We start from the raw sequence: 21,639 nt of genomic DNA, 5'->3' as shown, positions 1-21,639 counted from the left end.
ATGAATGCCCATACTGGCATGAGCGGATTAATATTCCAACCCTATTTTCAACCTAACCTAGATTTGGTTTTCAATTTTTATACTCAACACCGTAGGATAGAGGGTATATTCATTTAGTCATTCCGTTTGAAACACATCGAAATATCAATTTCCGACCCTACAAAGTATATACACATATTTTGGATCGTCGTAAAATTCAAAGACGATTTAACGAGGTCCGTGTGTCTGTCCGTCTATCCGTCTGTTTTAATCACTCTACAGGCTTCAAAAATTGAGATATTGAGCTGAAATTTGGCACAGATACGTCTTTTTGATGCACGCTGGTTAAGTTCTTGAACGAGTCAAATCGGACCATATTTGGATATAGCTGCTATATAGACGGATTTTCCGATAAAGGGTCTAATTGGGCCTCCCGACATCTTACCCAAATATGGTTCGGATCGGACTATATTTAGATATAGCTGCCATATAGACCGATCTGCCGATAAAGGGTCTGAAGCCCATAAAAGCTTTATTTTTTATCCGATTCCGCAATGAGTAGTTTTAGGCCTCCTAACAAAGGACCCAAATATGGTTTTAGGTCTCCCGACATCCGCCACGAATATGGTTTGGATCGGACTATATTTAGAGATATATATATATATATATATATATATATATATATATATATATATATATATATATATATATATATATATATATATATATATATATATATATATATATATATATATATATATATATATATATCTATATATATATATATATATATATATATATATATATATATATATATATATATGTATATATATATATATATATATATATATATATATATATATATATAAACCGATCTGCCGATAAAGGGTCTGAAGCCCGTAAAATCATAATTTTTTTTTTTCCACTTTCACTGAAATTTTAAACAGTGAGTAGTTTTAGGCCACCCGCCATCCGACCCAAAAATGGTAAAAATAGGATTGTATTTAAATATAGCTCTCATATAGACCGATATGCCGGTTAAGGGTCTGAAGCTCATAAAAGCTTTATTTATTACCCGATTTCGCTGAAATTTGAAACAGTGAGTAGGTTAAGACCTTCCAACATCCGACCTTAATATGGTTCAGATCGGTTTATAATTGGGTATATCTGCCAAAAAGACCAATTTTTATACCCACCACCATAGGATGGGGGTATACTAATTTCGTCATTTTTTTTGTAACTACTCGAGTATTCGTCTGAGACCCCATAAAGTATATATATTCTTGATCGTCGTGACATTTTATGTCGATCTAGCCATGTCCGTCCGTCTGTCCGTCCGTCTGTCTGTCGAAAGCACGTTAGCTTCCGAAGGAGTAAAGCTAGCCGCTTGAAATTTTGCACAAATACTTCTTATTAGTGTAGGTCGGTTGGTATTGTAAATGGGCCATATCGGTCCATGTTTTGATATAGCTGCCATATAAACCGATCTTGGGTCTTGACTTCTTGAGCCTCTAGAGTGCGCAATTCTTATCCGATTGGAAAGAAATTGTGCACGACGTGTTTTGTTATGATATCCAACAACTGTGCCAAGTATGATTCAAATCGGTACATAACCTGATATAGCTGTCATATAAACCGATCTTGGGTCTTGAATTCTTGAGCCTCTAGAGTGCACAATTCTTATCCGATTTGACTGAAATTTTTTACGACGGATCCCCTCATGACCATCAATATACGTGTATATTATGGTCTGAGTCGATCAATAGCTTGTTTGTTCTACAAAATTGAATAGTGACATATATATTAGACCACTCAATGTTTCTCAATCTAATTTTCACCAGCTTGTGACGAAATGGGGTTTACATATATTCCTGAGATGATGGGTATCCAAACTTCGGCCCGGCCGAACTTAATGCCTTTTTACTTGTTTTTGTTTAATTTTGCAAAAAAGTCAACTTTTCCGACAGTATCCATCGAAAAAATATCAATCGATATTCAGTCAAAAAATTAAATATCGATAGTGCTATCGATATTTTGCCAGCTCTAGTGGTGTATACAAATTGTTAGCCCCTGAGATATATGCACCCATTCCGCTAAACATTAAACTTATCCCACAATCTGACAACATTTAGTTATTACATGTAACTACTCCTCCAGAGCAAATCACCGTATTTACCAGCATCTTGGCACGATGGGCTAAAAATGGTATTACTTTGTTGAATACCTCTTTCCACTGCCAGCATTTGTCGATTAATGCGAACCACGAGTCCCATTAAATGGGTAATGCAATTAAACATCAATAATTAATATTCCGCTCAAACATTTCACCTTCTTTTTTGGTTTCCTTCTCGTTGCACACAACAAGCCAGAGAAAATTATAAATTATACTGTTCCTCCACCGTCGTCATTTCAGTTACCCGTAGAATCTAATAAATTATACCACTTGACGGTGCAGCACAACAAAACAATCCTTGGAAGAACCGGGCGAGCAGACCCATCTTGGAATGGAGGATGGTGGGAGGCCACCATGGAAAGGACGATGCCAAAAGGAAAACAATATAAAACAATATTTAACTAGAATTGAAATGGACTGACAAAATCCGTTTATTCATTGCGACGAGGACAAAAGAACGACTGCCAGAAGCCATAGTGGAAAATCGAAAACAAACGCAAAAAAAATTTGAACCTAGAGCGGAATCTAAAAATGCAGTTATGACTGTTGTTATCATTCCATGACTGTTATGACTGTTGTTATCATTCCATGGCAGCTTTTGCAATTAACCTGTATCCTAGGCTATCCATAACCACCCATCAATTCCAATGTGCTGCCAGTTCACCTCATGATATGCAAAAAGAAGAATGAGTCGACATGAAACGTAACAATACGAACGCAAAAAGCGTCGTTTAAAAAACAAGCTCATCACAACAACATACACACTCGCTGGTTGCGGGGCATCTCTACCGCCCATGAAAGGTTCTGGGAAATTTTCCCCAAACGACTATAACCACTGACACATGCATACAGCCTCTCCTTTATATCCCTGCCACAATGCGCTCACTACACAGAGCAATAAACATTACCGCCACCTGTGGTAGAGATGACATTCACCAGGGCGGGCGGGAGCTATAGAGGGAGGGTAGACATCTCGTTATTTGTTTTTGGAGCCAGCCATAGTTTTGCATTGCTTGCCTGGCAGAGTTCATTTTTTATGTATGCAAATTGCATGAACCTGTGCCGTCGCCTCCTCTCCCTACCTTGCTGCGGCGCTGTATCCATAGCAAAAGATAAAATGCGAAGCACAAGGTACGCGGCCGTTTAATGCTGAAATCAACGCATGTCCTTGTTTTGCAATAATAAAAGAAACAAAAGACGGTGGGAATTTGCCGGAATTTAATATTGTTTCCAAAGATTTCTTTGTTCCGCAACGCAAAGTCCCCACAGAGTATGGGAATTGCAATTTGAGGGAATTGTGTTTTTCATTTTTAAGGCTTTTGAGGTTATGTTTTGAGTTTGAAAGTAATTGCTGACGATTGTCTCCGCAAAGAACTACAGTGGCAGCAAAATGAAATTAAAGGGGAGCTTGAGATGAGATTTTTGTAGAAAAAAAAACATTAACGGATTTGGAAAAGATGGTTCAAACCAACTAATTTCGTTAAAGAAATCAATAGGGTTTTTTCATTCCTTTTAAAGTTCAATGTTTGCCCGACAAGGGTGAAATTTGGCAGTAGAAGTACACTTATGGCCTTCGATGTTCAAACGTTTAAGTGCCCCAAAATGCCTGGCGTCAAATTTAACAGCCTCTACACATTCTCCTCACTTGCTGCAGCAATTTGTGGCAAAATCAAAAGTAGAAACAAGGTCCTCAAGTCACTTGTCGGCAGCACTTGGAGTACTGGCAAAGAAACCTTGTTGGCCACTTAGAAAGCCGGTTTGTGATAAGTTATGCAGCGTCAGTGTGGTCTCGTCAGCTCTGTGGTACTTTACTTTACTTTAATTGGCTATGACAGAATATTTGTTCCACTTGCCGAACGTAGAATAGCGTTATAAGCGCCTCGATCTTCTGGGCCCATTCTAAAATCTTTGACACCAAGTTTCGAGGTGCCTCCCACCAGCTCTGTGATACTTTACTTTACTTTAATTGGCTATGACTGAATTTTTGTTCCACTAGCCGAACGTAGAATAGCGTTCTAAGCGCCTCGATCTTCTGCGTCCATTCTAAAATCTCTGACACCAAGTTTCGAGGTGTCTCCCATCACATGATCTTTCCATCGGGCTTTTGGTCTTCCCGGTTTGCGTGTACCACCGTGTCTGCCTTCAAAAGACTTCTTTGTTAGAGCTTCATCATCCATTCTGACACCATGACCTAGCTAACGCAGCCGTTGTATTTTGATGCGTGTAACTACGCTACCGTCGTCATACAGCTCATACAGCTCGTGGTTCATACGACGCCTATATTCTCCATTTACGCAAAGTGGACCATATATTTTAAGAAAAATCTTTCTCTCAAATACTCCAAGCACTGCCTCATCTGCTTTCACAAGTACTCATGCCTCAGAACCATGGGTAGTATCAGTGTCTTGTATAGTGTAATCTTCGTCTGTCGAGAGGTGGCCTTGTTTCTATACTGCTTACTTAGTCCAAAGTAGCATCTGTTTGCCAGTATTATTCTTCGCTTAATCTCAAAACTAGTATCATTCGTTTCGGTTACGGCGGTGCCGAGCTCTGTGATACGCAGTGGAATAATATTCAGATTTGTCAGAATGCCGCACTTTGAACTGCCACGGGCTGTCTCCTCAGTTCTCATGTGGACCACCTCCATCAGGAGACAAAGATCCTGGCCATGCGAAGTGACAACTACATGCTGTCTAAGCAATGCCTTTTGGGCTGTTATAGCAGAGGCCATCCAAATCATCATCGACTCAGACTCAGATCCCTCTGAACGCACCCCATCTTAGTCGTACAGTTCCTGAATATGGATACTCAATAGAATCAATCAGACCAAAGATATAACACAACAAACTGCTACAACAACGTTCAAATGTGTGTTTCTACGCGCCTTTTATTGTTTGTTATATCATTAAAACATGAAATATACTTAAATATGTGGAGACCAACGTGGCACAGGGGTTAGCATGTCCGCCTTTGATGCCGAACGCCTGGGTTCAAAGCCCGGCGTAAACATCAAAAAACAAAAAAAAAAAGTCAGCGGTGGTTATCCCCTTACTAATGCTGACTACATTTGCGAGGTATCCTGCCATGTTAAAACTTCTCTATCAAGTGGTGTCGGCATAAAAAAGGAGGCTCCTTATCATTGAGCTTAAACTCTAATCGTAATGCACTAATTCCAATTCACTCATTGCACTCATGATACGAGGCCATCGAACATTCCACTAAGGAACAGGGGCAAACTTCTCACATATCAATGATAGCAGTCCGATTCAAGTTTAAGCTCAATGATAAGGGACCTCCTTTTTATAGCCGAGTCCGAACGGATTGCCGCAATGCGACACCTCTTTGGAGAGAAGTTTTTCATGGCATAGTACCTCACAAATGTCGCCAGCATTAGGAGGAGAAAACCAACGCTGAAAATTTTTTCTGATGGTCTCGCCAGAATTCAAACCCAGGCGTTCAGTCGTAGGCGGCCCTAACCTAACCTCTGCGCTATGTGGCATTGTGTTATTTATAAGGTACTAGTTGAACGATGCACGCTCTTTACCTTTTACTTGAGCCCTATATGGCCAAATTGTCAAATTTCAGAGAAATTGGGTAATAAATGCGGCAATTATAGGCTTAAGTCTCAAAATCGGCATATCGGTCTATATGACAGCTATATAGAAATTTTATCCGATTTGGGCGATATTCGGTTCGAACATCGGTATGTATAGTACGAGTCATTGTTTCAATTTTCATCGAAATCGTGTAATAAATGCAGATTTTATGTATTTTTTGGGCACTCTTTCCATACAAGTTCGACCACAGTGCGCTGTATAGTTAATTTAGTTGTTGTTGGACTAGTGATTATATCTTGTTAAAATTTGCCTAGGTTCCAATTATTTATTTACAAAAATAAGGAATAAATTCCGTTTAGAAAATTTCTTCCATAATTTTTTTGGAGTGAAAATTCATGTCGTTTTTATTTCAGTTTAATTTGCATTTATTACAAAATTTGCCAGCAACACTTTACTCTATGCATTACTACTTTACTTTTCATTGCCAGCAGAAATTATGGCATTTAAAAGACTTTTTTTTATAAAAATTTGTTTTTTTTTTCATTGCAGGCGCTTACCAAATATCAAACCTCGCAAAAAGTAACAACAAAAACCGGCATAGAACAAGAGGAGACATTGCTAAACGAATCGGCAGCCCGTGAGACTTCTTTAAATTTACAAATCTTAGATTTAGAAAATGAAGTGAAACAATTGCGCCATGAGCTGGAACGTGTTCGCAATGAACGTGACCGCATGCTGCAGGAAAACTCCGACATCGGTCGCGACAAGTCCGACAATGAGGCAGAGAAATTGCGTCTTAAAGCTGAGCTTAAAGAACTTAAATTTCGTGAGACACGTATGCTCACCGAATACTCGGAACTCGAGGAAGAGAACATATCGCTCCAGAAACAAGTCTCAAGTTTACGAAGTTCACAGGTGAGTGGTTTTTATAGTACGCTGACATCTTCATTTTAATGTTTTTTTTCATTCCTCCTTTCCTTAGGTTGAATTCGAAGGTGCCAAACATGAGATTCGTCGTCTGACAGAAGAGTTGGAGCTATTAAATCAGCAAGTAGATGAGCTGACGAATTTAAAAAAGATCGCCGAAAAGCAAATGGAAGAAGCTCTGGAAGCTTTGCAAGTAAGTAGTAAAACTTTGGTTTGAAAACTTCTCCCAAGATTTCTGTCTTATGCGATACTTCTTCAATACTTTGCAAGCAATAAAAGAAGCAAATTTTGTCGATAACAACGTAGTATTAAAAATTCGTGCCGTGCTTAGCCCTTTTTTAACTGTCTTCTCGCCTCCCTTCTCCAATGGTCAGCTTCCAAGCCTCGAATGTCCGTTATTTTAATAGCTCAACCAGCAAACTGTTAGCTCTTGCTGTTAGCTCTTGCTGTTTTATTATTTTTCAAGTCAGGTGTATGATAGTTTGGCCTCTCTTCATCAAGGCGGTAAACACACAACGCCGCCGTAATCATTCTGTAATACCTTCCTTGCTTGTGCTACTGTTGTTGTTGTAACCACATTTTCATATGGAAGTGGCGATCCTCGTCAAGCTTCTGTAGGTAAGCAAGGTCTTTTGGACCGGAACGAGCTTGCTCGCCGCGGAAGCAGAGTGGCCATTGGTTATTTAAAGGCGCCAATAACTCGCCTTGTCATATCGAGTATCGCAGGCACTCAGTATTTGTGCAAGAGCCGGTGCCACCCATCCTCTCACTGAGTTTCTCCGCTCGATACCGCTGTTTGTCCGTGACTACCGTTGCAGCTACTACGTATGGAGCATTCCACTATCCACAACCTGTGGACGCATCTCGCAGTTAAGCTTCTCGTGACAGCACTGAACACCAAACAGAGCGGACCAGCTTGTGTGGTGCATACAGCTATTCCGCGCCGGGCGCTTCTACTACTGAAAACCAACAGCAGTAAAGAGTTTTATTTCTATATCGTCGGCACTATCGCTGTGTCTATAACCTGAACGATGTACCGGTTCCAAAGTCCTTGGTATGATTTCCCCCCCCCCCCCCCCCCATTGTTTAACTTAAGAGTCAAAATAGACCGATTTTTCACCGAAGTTACGAAAAAAGTTCATCTTTAAATGCTGTGATTGAAAGTGCTTTGCAAAAAAACATTTTTGTAACTAAGAAGTCAGCTCATCTAGTCTTAATTTAGCATCTTATACATAAAAATCAATTTGTGTTTGTTTGTGTGTTCCTTATAGGCTCAGAAACAAAACTGAACCGATTTTCTTGAAATTTTCACAGAGGGTGCATAATGATCCCGTGGTGAAAATAGGGTACTACATTTTTTGATATCTGAAGGGAGTGCGGACTCTCCCCTTTATCCTAATTTTCAGAATCGCCAGATCTCGGAGATGGGTGGTGCGATTTAAGCGAAATTTTGTGTGCTCTGTTATAGTAACCTACAAACAAAAATTTGGTATCCAAATTTCGGATGGGGTACCTAGGGGCCCGCCCCACCGTAAAACCTACCAAAGATATATGTAAACCAATCACGACAATATGGGACTAAAATGAAAGCTATTTAGAATAAGAAAACGTATCTTATATCTAATTGTCGGACCAAGTGTTAGGGGGGCCATCCCAATCCCCCAAACACCCCTAAATCGGACCATGGCGATATGGAACTCAAATGAAAGGCATTTGCAAGTAGAATACGAATATAATATCCAAATGTGCGGTCACGTTTCTGGGGGTCCACCCCTTCCCCAAAACACCCCCCAAAGAGGACTTAATTACTGACCATGGAATTATGGGGCTTAAATAAACGGTATTTGAGTGTAGAATACGAATCTGTAACCAAATATGGGACCAAGTGTTTGGGGGGCCGCCTTTCCCCAAAAACTTCCCCCAAAGGAGCCAAATTTACAACCATAACAATATGGGGCTCAAATGAAAGGTCTTTGGGAGAAAAAGCACATGGGGCCACCCCACCCCCCAACACCACCCAAATAGGAAGTATTTGCTGACTATTGCAATATGAGGCTCAAATAAGGTGGTTTTTAGAGTAGAACACGAATCCGATATATATTTTCAAGGCCAACTCATTGAGTGGCCGCCCATCCCCCAATACCCCCCTAGCCGGTCATGTTTGCCGACAATGGAAATATGGGGCTGAAATTAAAGGTATTTGGGAGTAGACCACGTATCTGATATCAACATTAGGCACCAACTGTCTAGGGGACTTCCCACCACCATAACAACCCCCAAATATAACGTATTTGCTCACCAAAACAATTTAGGTTTTAACTTTTGCAATAAGGAGTTTAAATGAGATTGGAAAACGAGTTTGTTATTCAATTTTGAGGTCAATGGCAATACGGGGTTCATATAAATGATATATAGATATATAAGAATAGAGCACGTTGCTGATATATTTTCCGGGCTTAGTGTTTGGGGCACCATCCCAATCCCCAAAACACTCCTAAATCGGGCATATTTACCGACCATGTCAATGTGGAGTTTAAATGAAAGGTTCTGGGGGGTAGAGCAAGAATTGATAACCACTTTCGGGACCAATTTTCTGGGGGTCTACCCCCAAATACCCTACAAACAGCAATTTTTTTACTGACCATCGCAATATGGGGCTCAAATAAAGGTATTTGAGAGTAGAATACGAATTTGGCATCACCCCTTCCCCAAAACACCCCCCAAAGGGTAAAAATTTTTCGACCATGCCAATATGTGGCTCAAATGGAAGGTATTTGAGATTAGAAAACGAATTTGATAACCAATTTTGGAGCCATGTGTTAGGGGGACGCCGCATCGTGTAAACTCCCCTTAAACCAATGGCAATATGGGCTTTAAATAAATGGTATTTGAGAGAAGAGCATGATGCACCCCTAAATCAGACATCATGAGAATATCGGGCTGAAAAATAATAAATATTGTAAGAATGGAGAACACCTTACATCCAAACTTACATTCGTAGATTAATAAAGATCATATGGCTGAATCCCAAGGCACTTAATGGTTAAACTGTTAGTCAAGCTATATACTATTTTCGTAGCATGGTATTTCACTAAAAGCTCTTTAATTATCGAAAATAAATATTCCAATAAACATTTTGCTCATATAAAGTAAAAGAAGGCGCAGCGGAGCGGGTCCGGTTTAGCTAGTATGTTATATTAATAACGGTTTCCGTTTGTAGGGGTTGTCAATGACTCTTAACGTATTTTAATTGTCTTCTCCTTCCCATAACAGGGCGAACGTGAAGCTAAATATGCTCTTAAAAAAGAACTCGATAGTCACCTGAATCGTGAGTCCATGTACCACATTAGTAATTTAGCCTATAATATACGTGGTACCATTTGTGATGATAACACCAGTGCCAATAGTGATGGCGAAGATGATAATTTGGCCTTGAAGCGATTCGAAGCGAATCTATCGACAGAGCTAAAATCACCCGATGGCACTAAATGTGATCTCTTCTCCGAAATTCATCTGAATGAATTGAAAAAACTGGAGAAACAACTGGAATCGATGGAGAATGAGAAGACGCATTTAACGGCCAACCTGCGTGAAGCTCAAACAAGTTTGGATAAATCACAAAATGAACTACAGAACTTTATGGCCCGTCTGGCGATATTGGCGGCCCACGTCGATGCATTGATGCAACTGAAAAAGCAATATGACAACAAAGAAGATGTCACCCAAGAGGCCCTTAAACAGCAACAAAACGAGGAAAATCTTAAGCAGCAATTACGTGATACTCTGTCCAAATACAGCAATTGGTTCTGTTTGTCCGCGAAGGAAATCGATGGACTCAAGACTGATTTAAATGAACTGCAAAAGGGTTTGAACTACACGGACGCAATGACTTCGCTGCGCAACGAGATCACCAACCTGAAAAACAAGCTCATGTCAACGGAGCAAAAGTCTCTCGATTTGCAAAGTGATGTGCAAACTCTGACGAACATTTCACAAAACGCAGGCCAAAGTTTGGGCTCAGCCCGTTCCACCTTGGTGGCGCTGAGTGATGATTTGGCCCAACTGTACCATTTAGTGTGTACAGTGAATGGTGAAATGCCCACTAGGGTGTTGCTGGATCACAAGAGTGATGATATGAGGTGAGTGGGTCGTTGTTTACTGTTATAGATGTGCGAGCCAAAACGTGATTAAATTTGTTGCAGCTTTGAGAATGATTCATTGACCGCCATACAGTCACAATTTAAATCTGATGTGTTCATATCGAAACCACAAATTGTCGAAGACTTGCAGGGATTGGCTGATTCGGTGGAAATCAAGAAATATGTTGACACCGTGTCGGATCAAATCAAATACCTAAAGACAGCCGTCGAACACACCATTGAACTGAATAAGAACAAAGTTCGTGGCGATGTATCCGAATGTATGTCATGTTCAGTCATACATAATTTGAGCATTTCAATGATAATTTTCTTTATTTCTTTTCAGCTGATAAATATAATCGCGAAGAAGTTGAAGAGCTGCAAGAACAGATCATCAAACTCAAGAGTTTGCTGTCTACAAAACGCGAGCAAATCGCCACACTACGTACAGTGCTCAAATCCAATAAGCAAACCGCCGAAGTTGCCCTCACAAATCTCAAATCGAAGTACGAAAATGAGAAGATGGTCGTGAGTGAGACGATGTCCAAACTGAGAAATGAATTGAAGATCCTCAAAGAGGATGCCGCCACATTCTCAAGTAATTTCCCCTGCCTTTGTCTTTGGTACATTTTCTTATGTTTGCCTTACTTTTATGTCACAGGTTTGCGTGCAATGTTTGCTGCCCGTTGCGAAGAGTATGTCACACAGGTTGATGATCTCAATCGTCAATTGGAGGCTGCCGAAGAAGAGAAGAAAACTCTTAATCAACTCCTGCGTTTGGCCGTTCAACAAAAATTGAATTTAACCCAAAAATTGGAAGAAATCGAAATGGATCGGTGGGTTCATTTGGGTCGCTAAACATCAATCAAAATCGACCATATCCCCTCCTATTAGAAATTGTTCTCACCACTTTATCTCGTTAATCCCTTCATCGTTTTTTAGCAGTTCCTTCTTCGTTTCTGTAGCATCAAGATGACACTACAGCAACGACAACTACACGATTCTAGTCTATGTGGCCTTGTTTTATCACCTTCTTTTCCTTTGTTTTATTGCTCATTTCATCATAAACCACTTTTCGCGTTTAAGTTTCCTACGTGACCGGCCACCAATTTCATTCGTATTTAAGTATTATCCACCCACACCCACACTTTTCAATGCTTCAAAATATTGAAAACAAAAAAATCAAGAAAAAATGTTCTTTGGTGTTTTTTGTGTGGTCATTATTACATTTTTTTCTCTTAATTTTGATTCGGTATCGTGTGTTTTTTATGTTTATTACAATGCAGAGGTTTTATTTCTCATCGGTAAGCGTTGACCATTTTAAGAGCTTGTGTTTTTGTTTTGTCCATTTATATATGCCTATATAAACACACGCATACACATACATACAGACACACACCCATATGCACAAATGTATAGATTTTCACGCTGTATAAACATACATTGCCATGGCTTTGCAAAGGAAAGCCACGAATATTTTTCCCATCATTGATGGTTACAATTCAATCATTCATATGCTCTCATACAATAGTCGTCCCTCAACCCCTCTGCCCCTCCCACAATTAATTGATTTCACATTTGCAAAAAAGTGTACATATACACACACACACACACACACACATGTTGTAAATATATCCTCATAGAAAACTTAATGCATACATCATTCGGAATCGTACAACTGACAATTCGAGCCAATATTAAAGAAGGAAATCTTAAAGACTGGTGTTGTTTTCCAATGGCTTTTATTTTCATTCCACAGGCATAGACATGTATATAGAATATATGAAAATATCTCGACTTTTGTCGGAACATGTCTGTTATGCCAATTTTTAAAAAAGAAGATTTTCGATAGGTTGCAGCGATTTAATATAAATTTTTGTTTTGTACCCTTACAGTACAGACAGACAGACTTAACTAATACAAATTTAGGGCCAAGATCTGCTGTACTTGAAAAACCATTTGGTGGAAGAATTCGAGTCTCGAATTGAAATTTGCCACATGAAAATTTGTTAACCTTACCGACATAAGGACATAAAAAATTATTTTTTCCAGATTGTATACGATTTATATAATTTGGCCTTCCACCATTGATGGCATTTGCCAAGTTCCCAGTAGCTTGAATTTACATATGGGGTCAGAGGTCCACGTTTGACCCTGAAAGACTGGGTTCAAATCCCGGGGAGAACATTAGAAAAAAATTTCAGCGATGGTTATCCCCTCTTGTTACTGGCGACAGCACGGCAATTAGAAGGAGTTCTCTTGAGCTTAAACTTGAATCGAACATCACTCATTGGCAAGGGAGAAGTCTCGAATGAGAATGCTGATGTCAAGAAATCAAGAAAATCAGACAAATGTATATGATTCAAGTATTGGCGAATCTCAAATAACAGCACATGCAATTTCAATTTAGACAGATGAGCCTACCTCGTTCCAAAGCTAGCAGTCTTTTTGCAGACAGTCAGACATATGTCTCACGAACATGTCCTTAAAGAATTTTATATTAATGAGCGCTAACAGGCGACTCTTTAAAAACACTGTCCGCAATGGGATTACTTTATTCTCATAGAAAATAATGCATAGTCTAAAAAATTGACAAAGTATATCCAACATTACTGATGATCTTTACCGAATTTTCGAACATAATCGTTGGACACGATAGACAAACATGCTAGCCTATTCCCTTTGGAGGGCTTTGATGTAACAACCAAAAATATAGACAAGTGATAACTATGAGCACCACCAAACTTTGAGCTCCCATCTGTGTTTGTTAATTGTTATCACGAGAAACTTTGCTGGAAGCTACCGTCCACGTTCAAATGTTGCGAATAGTGGAATCTTGGGGAGAAGCTTAAATTGCAGTCGCATTCTAAGTGAGAGGCTAGGCGACATCGGCCCTTTGTTATATTCCGAGTGCTTGTGATGCTCGATATGACAAGGCGAGATAATGCCGCCTTTAAATGGCCATCATGTTCCCGCAGCCGAAACGAGCTTGCTCACCAATAGGAGTTTGACGAAGATCGCTACATCGAAATGAAAATGTGGCTACAACAGCATTGGCAAAGTAAAGACTGGCGCGATCCCATGGCGGCCGGTTGTACGTACCGGATTGATTGACAGTGTACAACACACTGCTACAACAACAACAGCAATAAAGACTGGCAAGTGTCACTTTTTGATATTGATGTCATCTTTCGAAACCAATCAATGGGTTTGTTATGACCTCGCCAATGCTCTATTGTACCATGCCGTCAAAACAAAGTGCTTTGTTTTAAGATACTATGACGAAATAACAAACAGTTGTTGTTGTTGTTGAAGCAATGTACTTTATTCTGAGGCGGCAGTCCTTGCCGATGAAGGACTTAATCGGGTCAATCCGGTACGTACAACCGGCTGCCATGGGATTGCTAACAGACAGTCATTCGAAACTGTGGTTGTACTTACCAGATTGACCCGATGAAGTCTTTCATCGACAAGGGCTGCCGCCTCAGTGTACAACACACTGCTAGGACAGCAACAACCGTTGTATACCGATTTATACCAAACTTGGCATAACAGAAGTCGTCGTTCAAAATTTCAGCCAAATCAGATAAAAATTGCGGCCTCGATATGCTCAGGACGTCACATTGGTTGATATCTATATATTGGAGCTATACCGGGTTATAGAAAAAATTGACCTGCAACCTGCAAAATTTCAACGAAATCAGCTCATAGAGGCGGCTATGAGCTCAAGTAGTCATATCGCTTGAACCCATGTGGTCCATTTTCAGTTCTCAATGACCTACCATGACCAAAAGACCAATGACCAAAAAGAAGTATCTGTGCAAAATTTGAAGCGAATTGCTTTTAAAATTCATTCATTGGTAATTTTTCATTAGATTGACTCCAAGCCAACTAACATATATTCTCGAATAAAGCATATTTATACCCTCCACCATAGGATGGGGGTATACTATTTTCGACATTCTGTTTGTAACATCTCGACCCCACAAAGTATATAACCGCAGGGACCAGGGACCGCACGATACACGTCACCTGTTTAACTGCCCGGCCAGACCCACTCGACTCAGACCCAGATGCCATCTTAGTCGCGGAGTTCCTGGGTCTCGACACTCAACAGAATTAAGCAGACGAAAAATAGAATACAATAAACTGCTACAACAACAACAACAAAGTATATATATCGGTTTCGATCTAGCCGTGTCCGTCCGTCTGTCTGTCAAAAGCACGCTAATGGCTTTCGTTTGAAATTTTGCACAAATTATGGGTCAAATCGGTCCATGTTTTGATATAGCTGTCATATAAACCGATCTTGGGTCTTGACTTCTTGAGCCTCTAGAGGGCGCAATTGTCGTACGATTTGACTGAAATTTTGCACGTCGTGTTTTGGTATTACTTCCAACAACTGTGCTAAGTATGGTTAAAATCGATTCATAACCTGATATAGCTGCTATATAAACCGGTCTTGGGTCTGGACTTCTTCAGCTTTTAGAGGGCGGAATTCTTATCCGATTTGGCTGTAATTTTGCACGTGGTGTTTTGGTGTCACTTCCAACCACCGTGCCAAGTACGCTTTAAATCGGATAATAAACTGATATAGCTGTCGTATAAACCGATCTTGGGTCTTGACTTTTTGAGCCGCTAGAGGGCGCAATTCTCATCCGATTTGGCTGAAATTTTGCATGCGGTGTTTTGTTATGACTTCCAATAACTGTACTTAGTATGGCGCAAATCGGTAAATAACCTGCTATAGCTGCCACAAACCGATCTGGGATCTTGACTTCTTGAGCCTCTAGAGGGTGCAGTTATTATCCAATTTGGCTGAGATTTTGAACATCGGCTGCTCCCATGACCTTCAACATTCATGTTTAATATGGTCTGAATCGATCTATAGCTTAATACAGCTCCCATATAAACCGATCTTCCGATTTTGGTTCTTGAGCCCCTACAAGGTGCAATTCTTATCCGAATGAACTGAAATGTTACACAATAACTTCTACAATGTTTAGCATTCAATTTATTTATGGTCCGAATCGGACTACAACTTGACATAGCTCCAATAGCATAACAGTTCTTATTCATTATTCTTTGTTTGCCTAAAAGGAGATACCGCGCAAAGAACTCGACAAATGCTATCCATGGTGGAGGGTATATAAGCATGCTCTTACTTATTTTGATTCTTATTGCTCCAATTAACTCGTTGCGAGGAAAAAATTATTTTATCATTGCTACTTTTTACTTCACCCTTTATTCGTTAGTAAGGCTCTACCAAATATCCAGATCTAGAAAATCATTTTTGATCTAGAAACTTTGAAACTTGGGTGTGCCGCATTAAGCGTAGAAAGGCTTATAGGATTAGGCTTCGCACCTCTAAGAATTGTCTTAACCCCACCAGAATTTTAAAAACTACGTTGTTTTGGACCCAAATAGTTACTTGTATTCCTTTTCATAGTTTTCCACCTCCTCAGAAAATAAGCTGGATACGTAAATGGTCCAGAGTGATATTCTTGTGTGTTGAGTAGGTTTAGCTGGACCAATGAATAGGCGATATGGTTTGTGCGGTTCCTGGTTGCAAGCGGGACATAAATCTAACACGTTGCATCAATTCCAGACCAATAAGAACTGTTTCGGCTGCATTCGTCGGGACTTAGCAGTGCCTTATCTACTCTAGTCATGGAACTACTTTGACAATTTTCTTCAAGCAGAGTTCCTACCACCACCACCGTAGCACAGAGGTTAGCATGTCCGCCTATGATGTTGAACGCCTGGGTTCGAATTCTGGCGTGAACATAAAAAAATGTTTAGTTGTGGTTATCCCCTTCTAATGCAGAGTTCCTACGCGCTGAGAAAACGAATTGCCAAATCACAGTTTATGAGTTGGAAAGTTTAACAGGAGGTTTCAAAAATTTGATTTGGGGTATGACATGTATGATACAGTGATATGCGGCCTATGTTGAAACCACCATCGGTATTAAAAATTGTTTGCATGTCAGGTTTCTAGCCCCTGCAAATTGCAAATTTTGCCCATAAACATTCCACTAAGGGACAGGGGCAAACTTCTCACATATCAATGAGTGCAGTCCGATTCAAGTTTTAAGCTCAATGATAAGGGGCCTCCTTTTTATAGCTGAGTCCGAACGGCGCGCCGCAGTGCGACACCTTTTTGGAGAGAAGTTCTACATGGCATATTACCTCACAAATGTTGCCATCATTAGGAGGGGAAAACCACCGCTGAAAATGTTTCTGAGGGTCTCGCCAGGATTCGAACCCAGGCGTTCAGCGTCATAGGCGGACAAGCTAACCTCTGTGCAAGGGTGGCCTCAACCTTGCCCCTGAGAAACCGAAATGCTAAAGTCCAGTATTTCAACTGCAACCAAAGTATGGTTACGATCCCGGGCCACAGTTGGCGTCGGAAATCAAATTTATTCAAACCTGTATAGAACAGACATTCCACAATACCACCAGAATGGCTATTTATTCATTAGTTATTCATCTCAAATGTAGCTGAATATTCGCAAGCTTCAGATCCTGTTGGTAATTGTGCTCCATTTGAATCACTTTCGTACATACAAAAACAATGTTATTGAGACTTAAAATATACATTTATAATAGTTTTTCTTCATATTCATGGCCTTTTAAATGTTTATATGGTTAACATTTGCTTTAAGTGTTTGTATTATTTAATTGTGCATGATTTGTTGTTGACCCCTTATATATTTTTTGATGTAAACCATAAAATGGCTCCAATGTAATAATTACTCATTAGCATTAAAGTATATAACGTTTTGACTTCAGTTCTCAAATCAACAGCTGACTTACATCTCCTATATAATGTGGGATTAAGGTTAGAACTTCCCATCTATGTTGGAAAAAGAAGACGCGTCAATTCAGCTTCACATTTGAGACCAAGAACAGACTTGATCACACTGTGGGACAATATGCAAAAATTTCAATAATTATAATAAAGACCCTAGCGCAGAGGTTAGCGTGTCCGCCTATGACGTTGAAGGCCTGGGTTCGCATCCTGGCGAAAAATATTTCAGCGGTGGTTCTAAGGTACTTTGCCATGTAAAAACTTCCCCCAAAGAGGTGTCGCACAGCGGCACGCCGTTCGGACTTAAACTTGAATCAGACAGCACTCATTGATATGCAAGAAGTTTGCTTCTGTTTCTTATCGGAATGTTGTTGGTAAATTTAGTTTTTAATATTAAAGATTGAGTATGTTATGGATGAGGAATTCATTGACATGTAAAAAAAATTGATGAAGAATATCCTTGTCTTTGACATTAATTATCCTCTTAAAATGGAAAGTGTTGGGCGAATATGACACAGTTTCAGAAAAAGTACGAATTTAATCCTAGATTAGGTTAGGTTGAAAGGCATTCGACAAACAACTTCGGTTGCTCTGAACTAAGGTTCATTATGTTCGACCTAGAAGAGAGAAAAACAAAAAAGAAGATGAAGACGAAGAATAGATATAGTACGGTGTGCATAGTAGAGCGAAAAAAACAAGGAAAGGGGCAACCAACGCATAGGACAAAAACGAAGGGAACTCAATCCCATGGCAGCCGATTGTACGCACCGAATTGACCCGATGGAATCCTTCATCGGTAAGGGCTGCCGCCTCGGTGTACAACACACTGATACAACAACAACGAAGGAAACTCCCGCCACGGGATAGCTGTGAGCACCACATAGGCCGGAACATTGAAGTCCAATATTTGTCGTATTCATTGCTGTCACGAGAAGCTTAGCTGCGAGCTACCGGGCGCGCCCACAGGTTGCGAATAGTGAAATGCTCCATCCGAAGAAGCTGTAACTGCAGTTTCGGACAATCAGCGGTATCGAGCGGAGAGCCTCAGTGAAAGGTCGGGTGGCACCGGCTCTTGCAAAAATTCTGAGTGCCCATGAATCTCGATATGACAAGGTGAGTTATTGGTGCCTTTAAATAACCAATGGCCACCCTGTTCCCGCGGCGATCCGTCCTTTGCTCACCTAGAGGAGCTTGCTCACCTACGGGAGCATAACGAGGATCGCCACCTCCACATGAAAATGTGGCTACAACAACGAAGGTTGGACTGGACGGACAATAGAGGAGAAAGCGGTCGAAACTCGTCAAATCATGTTTGGTGTGGTGTTTCTCCTATAGCTTTCATTAAGCTCATCTGGAAAGTGAAATGAACTCATTGGCAAAAGATCATGATGCTTACACGTACAAAATCTAGAAAACATTCATGCAGACACGGTAGTAGAGGCGGTGAATAGCTAACGGGTGAATGTGGTCCTTTCAGAACGACCGCCTTCCATTGCACCTGAAGAAATTGAACTCCCTCAGCAAACCAGAGGGGTTCTGGCTCTATAACGATCCGGCAGATGGAGCCACTTCAACTCGTACAGAGCAAGCAAGGAGGCCAATGTGTGTCCCGTTTGTGTATTGTAGCCACATTTTCATGTGGAGGTGGCAATCCTTGTCTAGCTCTTATGGGTAAACAAGCTCGTTCCGATCCAAAGGACCGATCGCCTAGGGAAAAAGGAGGCCAAATGGTTATCTTAAGGAGCCAATAACTCGCATTGTCATACCGAGCATCATAGGCACTCAGTATTTATGCAAGAGCCGGTACCGCTCCGTCTCGCACTGAGACTCTCCGCTCGATACCGCTAAATGTCCGCGGCTACCGTTGCATCTACTGCGAATGGAGCATGTAGGGCAATTTCTGTTCTGTAACCAATAAAAAAACCCTTCATTCTAATTTTTGATAGTCTCGCCAGGATTCGAACCCAGGCGTTCAGCGTCATAGGCGGACATGCTAACCTCTGCGCTACGGTGGCCTCCGGTTTCGGATGTTTACTACTTTTTATAGGTTTAGCAGGATATTCTGTTTTTAGTTGTGAAAAACTTTAACAAAATATCTTAACTGCCCAAAAACAAATAGCATGCCTATGTCAAGGGAAGGTCGGTGGAGACTGCCCTGCACGAGGTTGTGCATAAAATAGAAGAATCGTTCGATGCCAAAACGTATATCATGGTGGTATGCATTGACATCGAGGGGGCTTATAACAATGTGCGGACTGACACATTGATCCAATCCTTAGAACAGTACCGGGTGAACCTGGTCCTTAGAGACTGGATAAACCATATGCTTAGGAACAGTTGGATAAATTGTGTGTCCCATGGCATAAATATAAGGGAGAAAGTGGCACAAGGCACGCCACGGTGGGCATTTTATCACCACTCCATAAATGACCTATTGCGGATGCTGACTGAGGAGGGATTTGAACCCGTTTGCTACGCAGATGATGTTATAATACTTCTAAGGGATAAGGATGTCATATGACTGAGCTAGACCTAGTGGTCTCAATGTTAACCTAAAGAAGACCGAAATATGCCTGTTCACGAGGAAGACGAAGGTGGGCCATTTTAACGCACCACGTTTCCTCAATAAGACGATTTCGATATCTGACAAGGTCAAATACTTAGGTGTGATCTTGGACAAGAAACTGAATTGGAAGTGTCACATTCAGGAGTGTACTGAGAAGGCTCACAGATGTTGGACACTATGTAGACGGGCCGTAGGTTCGAAATGGGGCCTGAATCCTAGAATAGTCCACTGGCTCTACAGGAGCGTGATTAGACCAATACTTACTTACGCCTCAGTAGTTTGGTGGACTACTATGGAGGAAAAGTGCAACATAAGGACCATATAACAGGTTCATAGATATGTTGTCTTGGCATAGGCGGAGTGATGAGGACCACGCCCACTAGGGTACTGGAGACTATTCCAGATATCCGACCCATTGACATACAGATTAAGTGTGAGTCAGCCACTGCGGCTATGAGACTTAAGGCGATGGGAAAATGGATTGAGGATGGGAGCAGCTCATACCATCGCGGTATAATCGAGGCAACGATAGGAAACCTGGAAGGAAAGGGAAGAGGTTTCCGATCGGATACCTGAGATGAACCTTGAAGTCGAGTGCGTAGCACTGCTGCCATCGGCACAGTCTTGGATTGACGGGACCCTAGTACAATATTACCATCTGGAAGATTATGGACAGAGTGGGCCTGGGGGTATACATTGAAAATTCAGGGACTGAGATCTGTTTTAGACTGCCTGACCATAATACGATCCAGCAGGCGGAGATCCGGGCGATCACGGCATGCGTGAAGTGGTGTAGTGCTAACGTGAGGACGTCGAGTGTGAACATTTTTACCGACAGTAAAATTGCCATAAAGGCAATAACAACCAGGACGGTAAGGTCACGCACAATCTTGCAGTGTAAGAAGGAGATTAACGCCTTCTCTGAGGATGGAAAAATCCGCATCTTTTGGTTGCCGGGCCATAACGGAGTAAGGGGAAATGAAAGGGCAGACGAGGTCTGAGGACTGACGTCAATAAACTTGGTTAATCCGAAGCCTTTTGGGTCGACGCAGTCCGAGTTAAGGGAGTGGGCGACGAATGCGCATGATCGTGACGAGGCTATTGTTGAAAGGAAGTAAGAAGGAGGTCAGTATAGCTATTGGTATCATAACGGGACACATAGGACTACGAGCTCACTTATGTAAAATCGGTGCGGCAAGTGTTAGCATGTGTAGGTCATGTGGGGAAGATGATGAGACGTTAGAGCATTTACTTTGTCATTGCCCGGCTTTCGCATCTAACAGATACGTGCACTTAGGTGGGGACACAATACCAGACATGAACCAACTTAGGGCAGTGGTATTGAAAACAATTAAGGATTTTGTAAGTAGTGCGGAATTCCTATTCGTGGTTACTTTATAGTTTTTAGAGCGCACAACAAGCCGATTACTGGCTTAGGTGTATGTCCATAGTGGCATGGGGCGGATTAATATGTGTACCCTAACCCA

At 41.0% G+C, this 21,639-nt stretch overlaps 1 protein-coding gene across 3 annotated transcripts in view; it reads left to right on the top strand.

Moving 5' to 3' along the window:
- LOC106085012 (protein bicaudal D) overlaps positions 1–21,639 on the top strand; it is a 112,077-nt gene that overhangs the window by 79,472 nt on the left and 10,966 nt on the right. For all 3 annotated transcript variants that reach the window (XM_013249010.2, XM_013249009.2, XM_013249012.2), the window contains 6 exons: positions 6,259–6,624; positions 6,692–6,829; positions 9,910–10,775; positions 10,839–11,056; positions 11,122–11,373; positions 11,437–11,611. In XM_013249010.2, coding sequence (XP_013104464.1) covers positions 6,259–6,624; positions 6,692–6,829; positions 9,910–10,775; positions 10,839–11,056; positions 11,122–11,373; positions 11,437–11,611 — 2,015 coding nt within the window. The remainder of the gene's footprint in view (positions 1–6,258; positions 6,625–6,691; positions 6,830–9,909; positions 10,776–10,838; positions 11,057–11,121; positions 11,374–11,436; positions 11,612–21,639) is intronic.

The sequence above is a fragment of the Stomoxys calcitrans genome, chromosome 3 (genome assembly GCF_963082655.1).
Source record: "Stomoxys calcitrans chromosome 3, idStoCalc2.1, whole genome shotgun sequence".
In the NCBI taxonomy this organism is placed as follows: domain Eukaryota; kingdom Metazoa; phylum Arthropoda; class Insecta; order Diptera; family Muscidae; genus Stomoxys; species Stomoxys calcitrans.
Note: the sequence above shows the minus strand (reverse complement) of the source record. Positions and strands in the feature narration are given on the sequence as shown.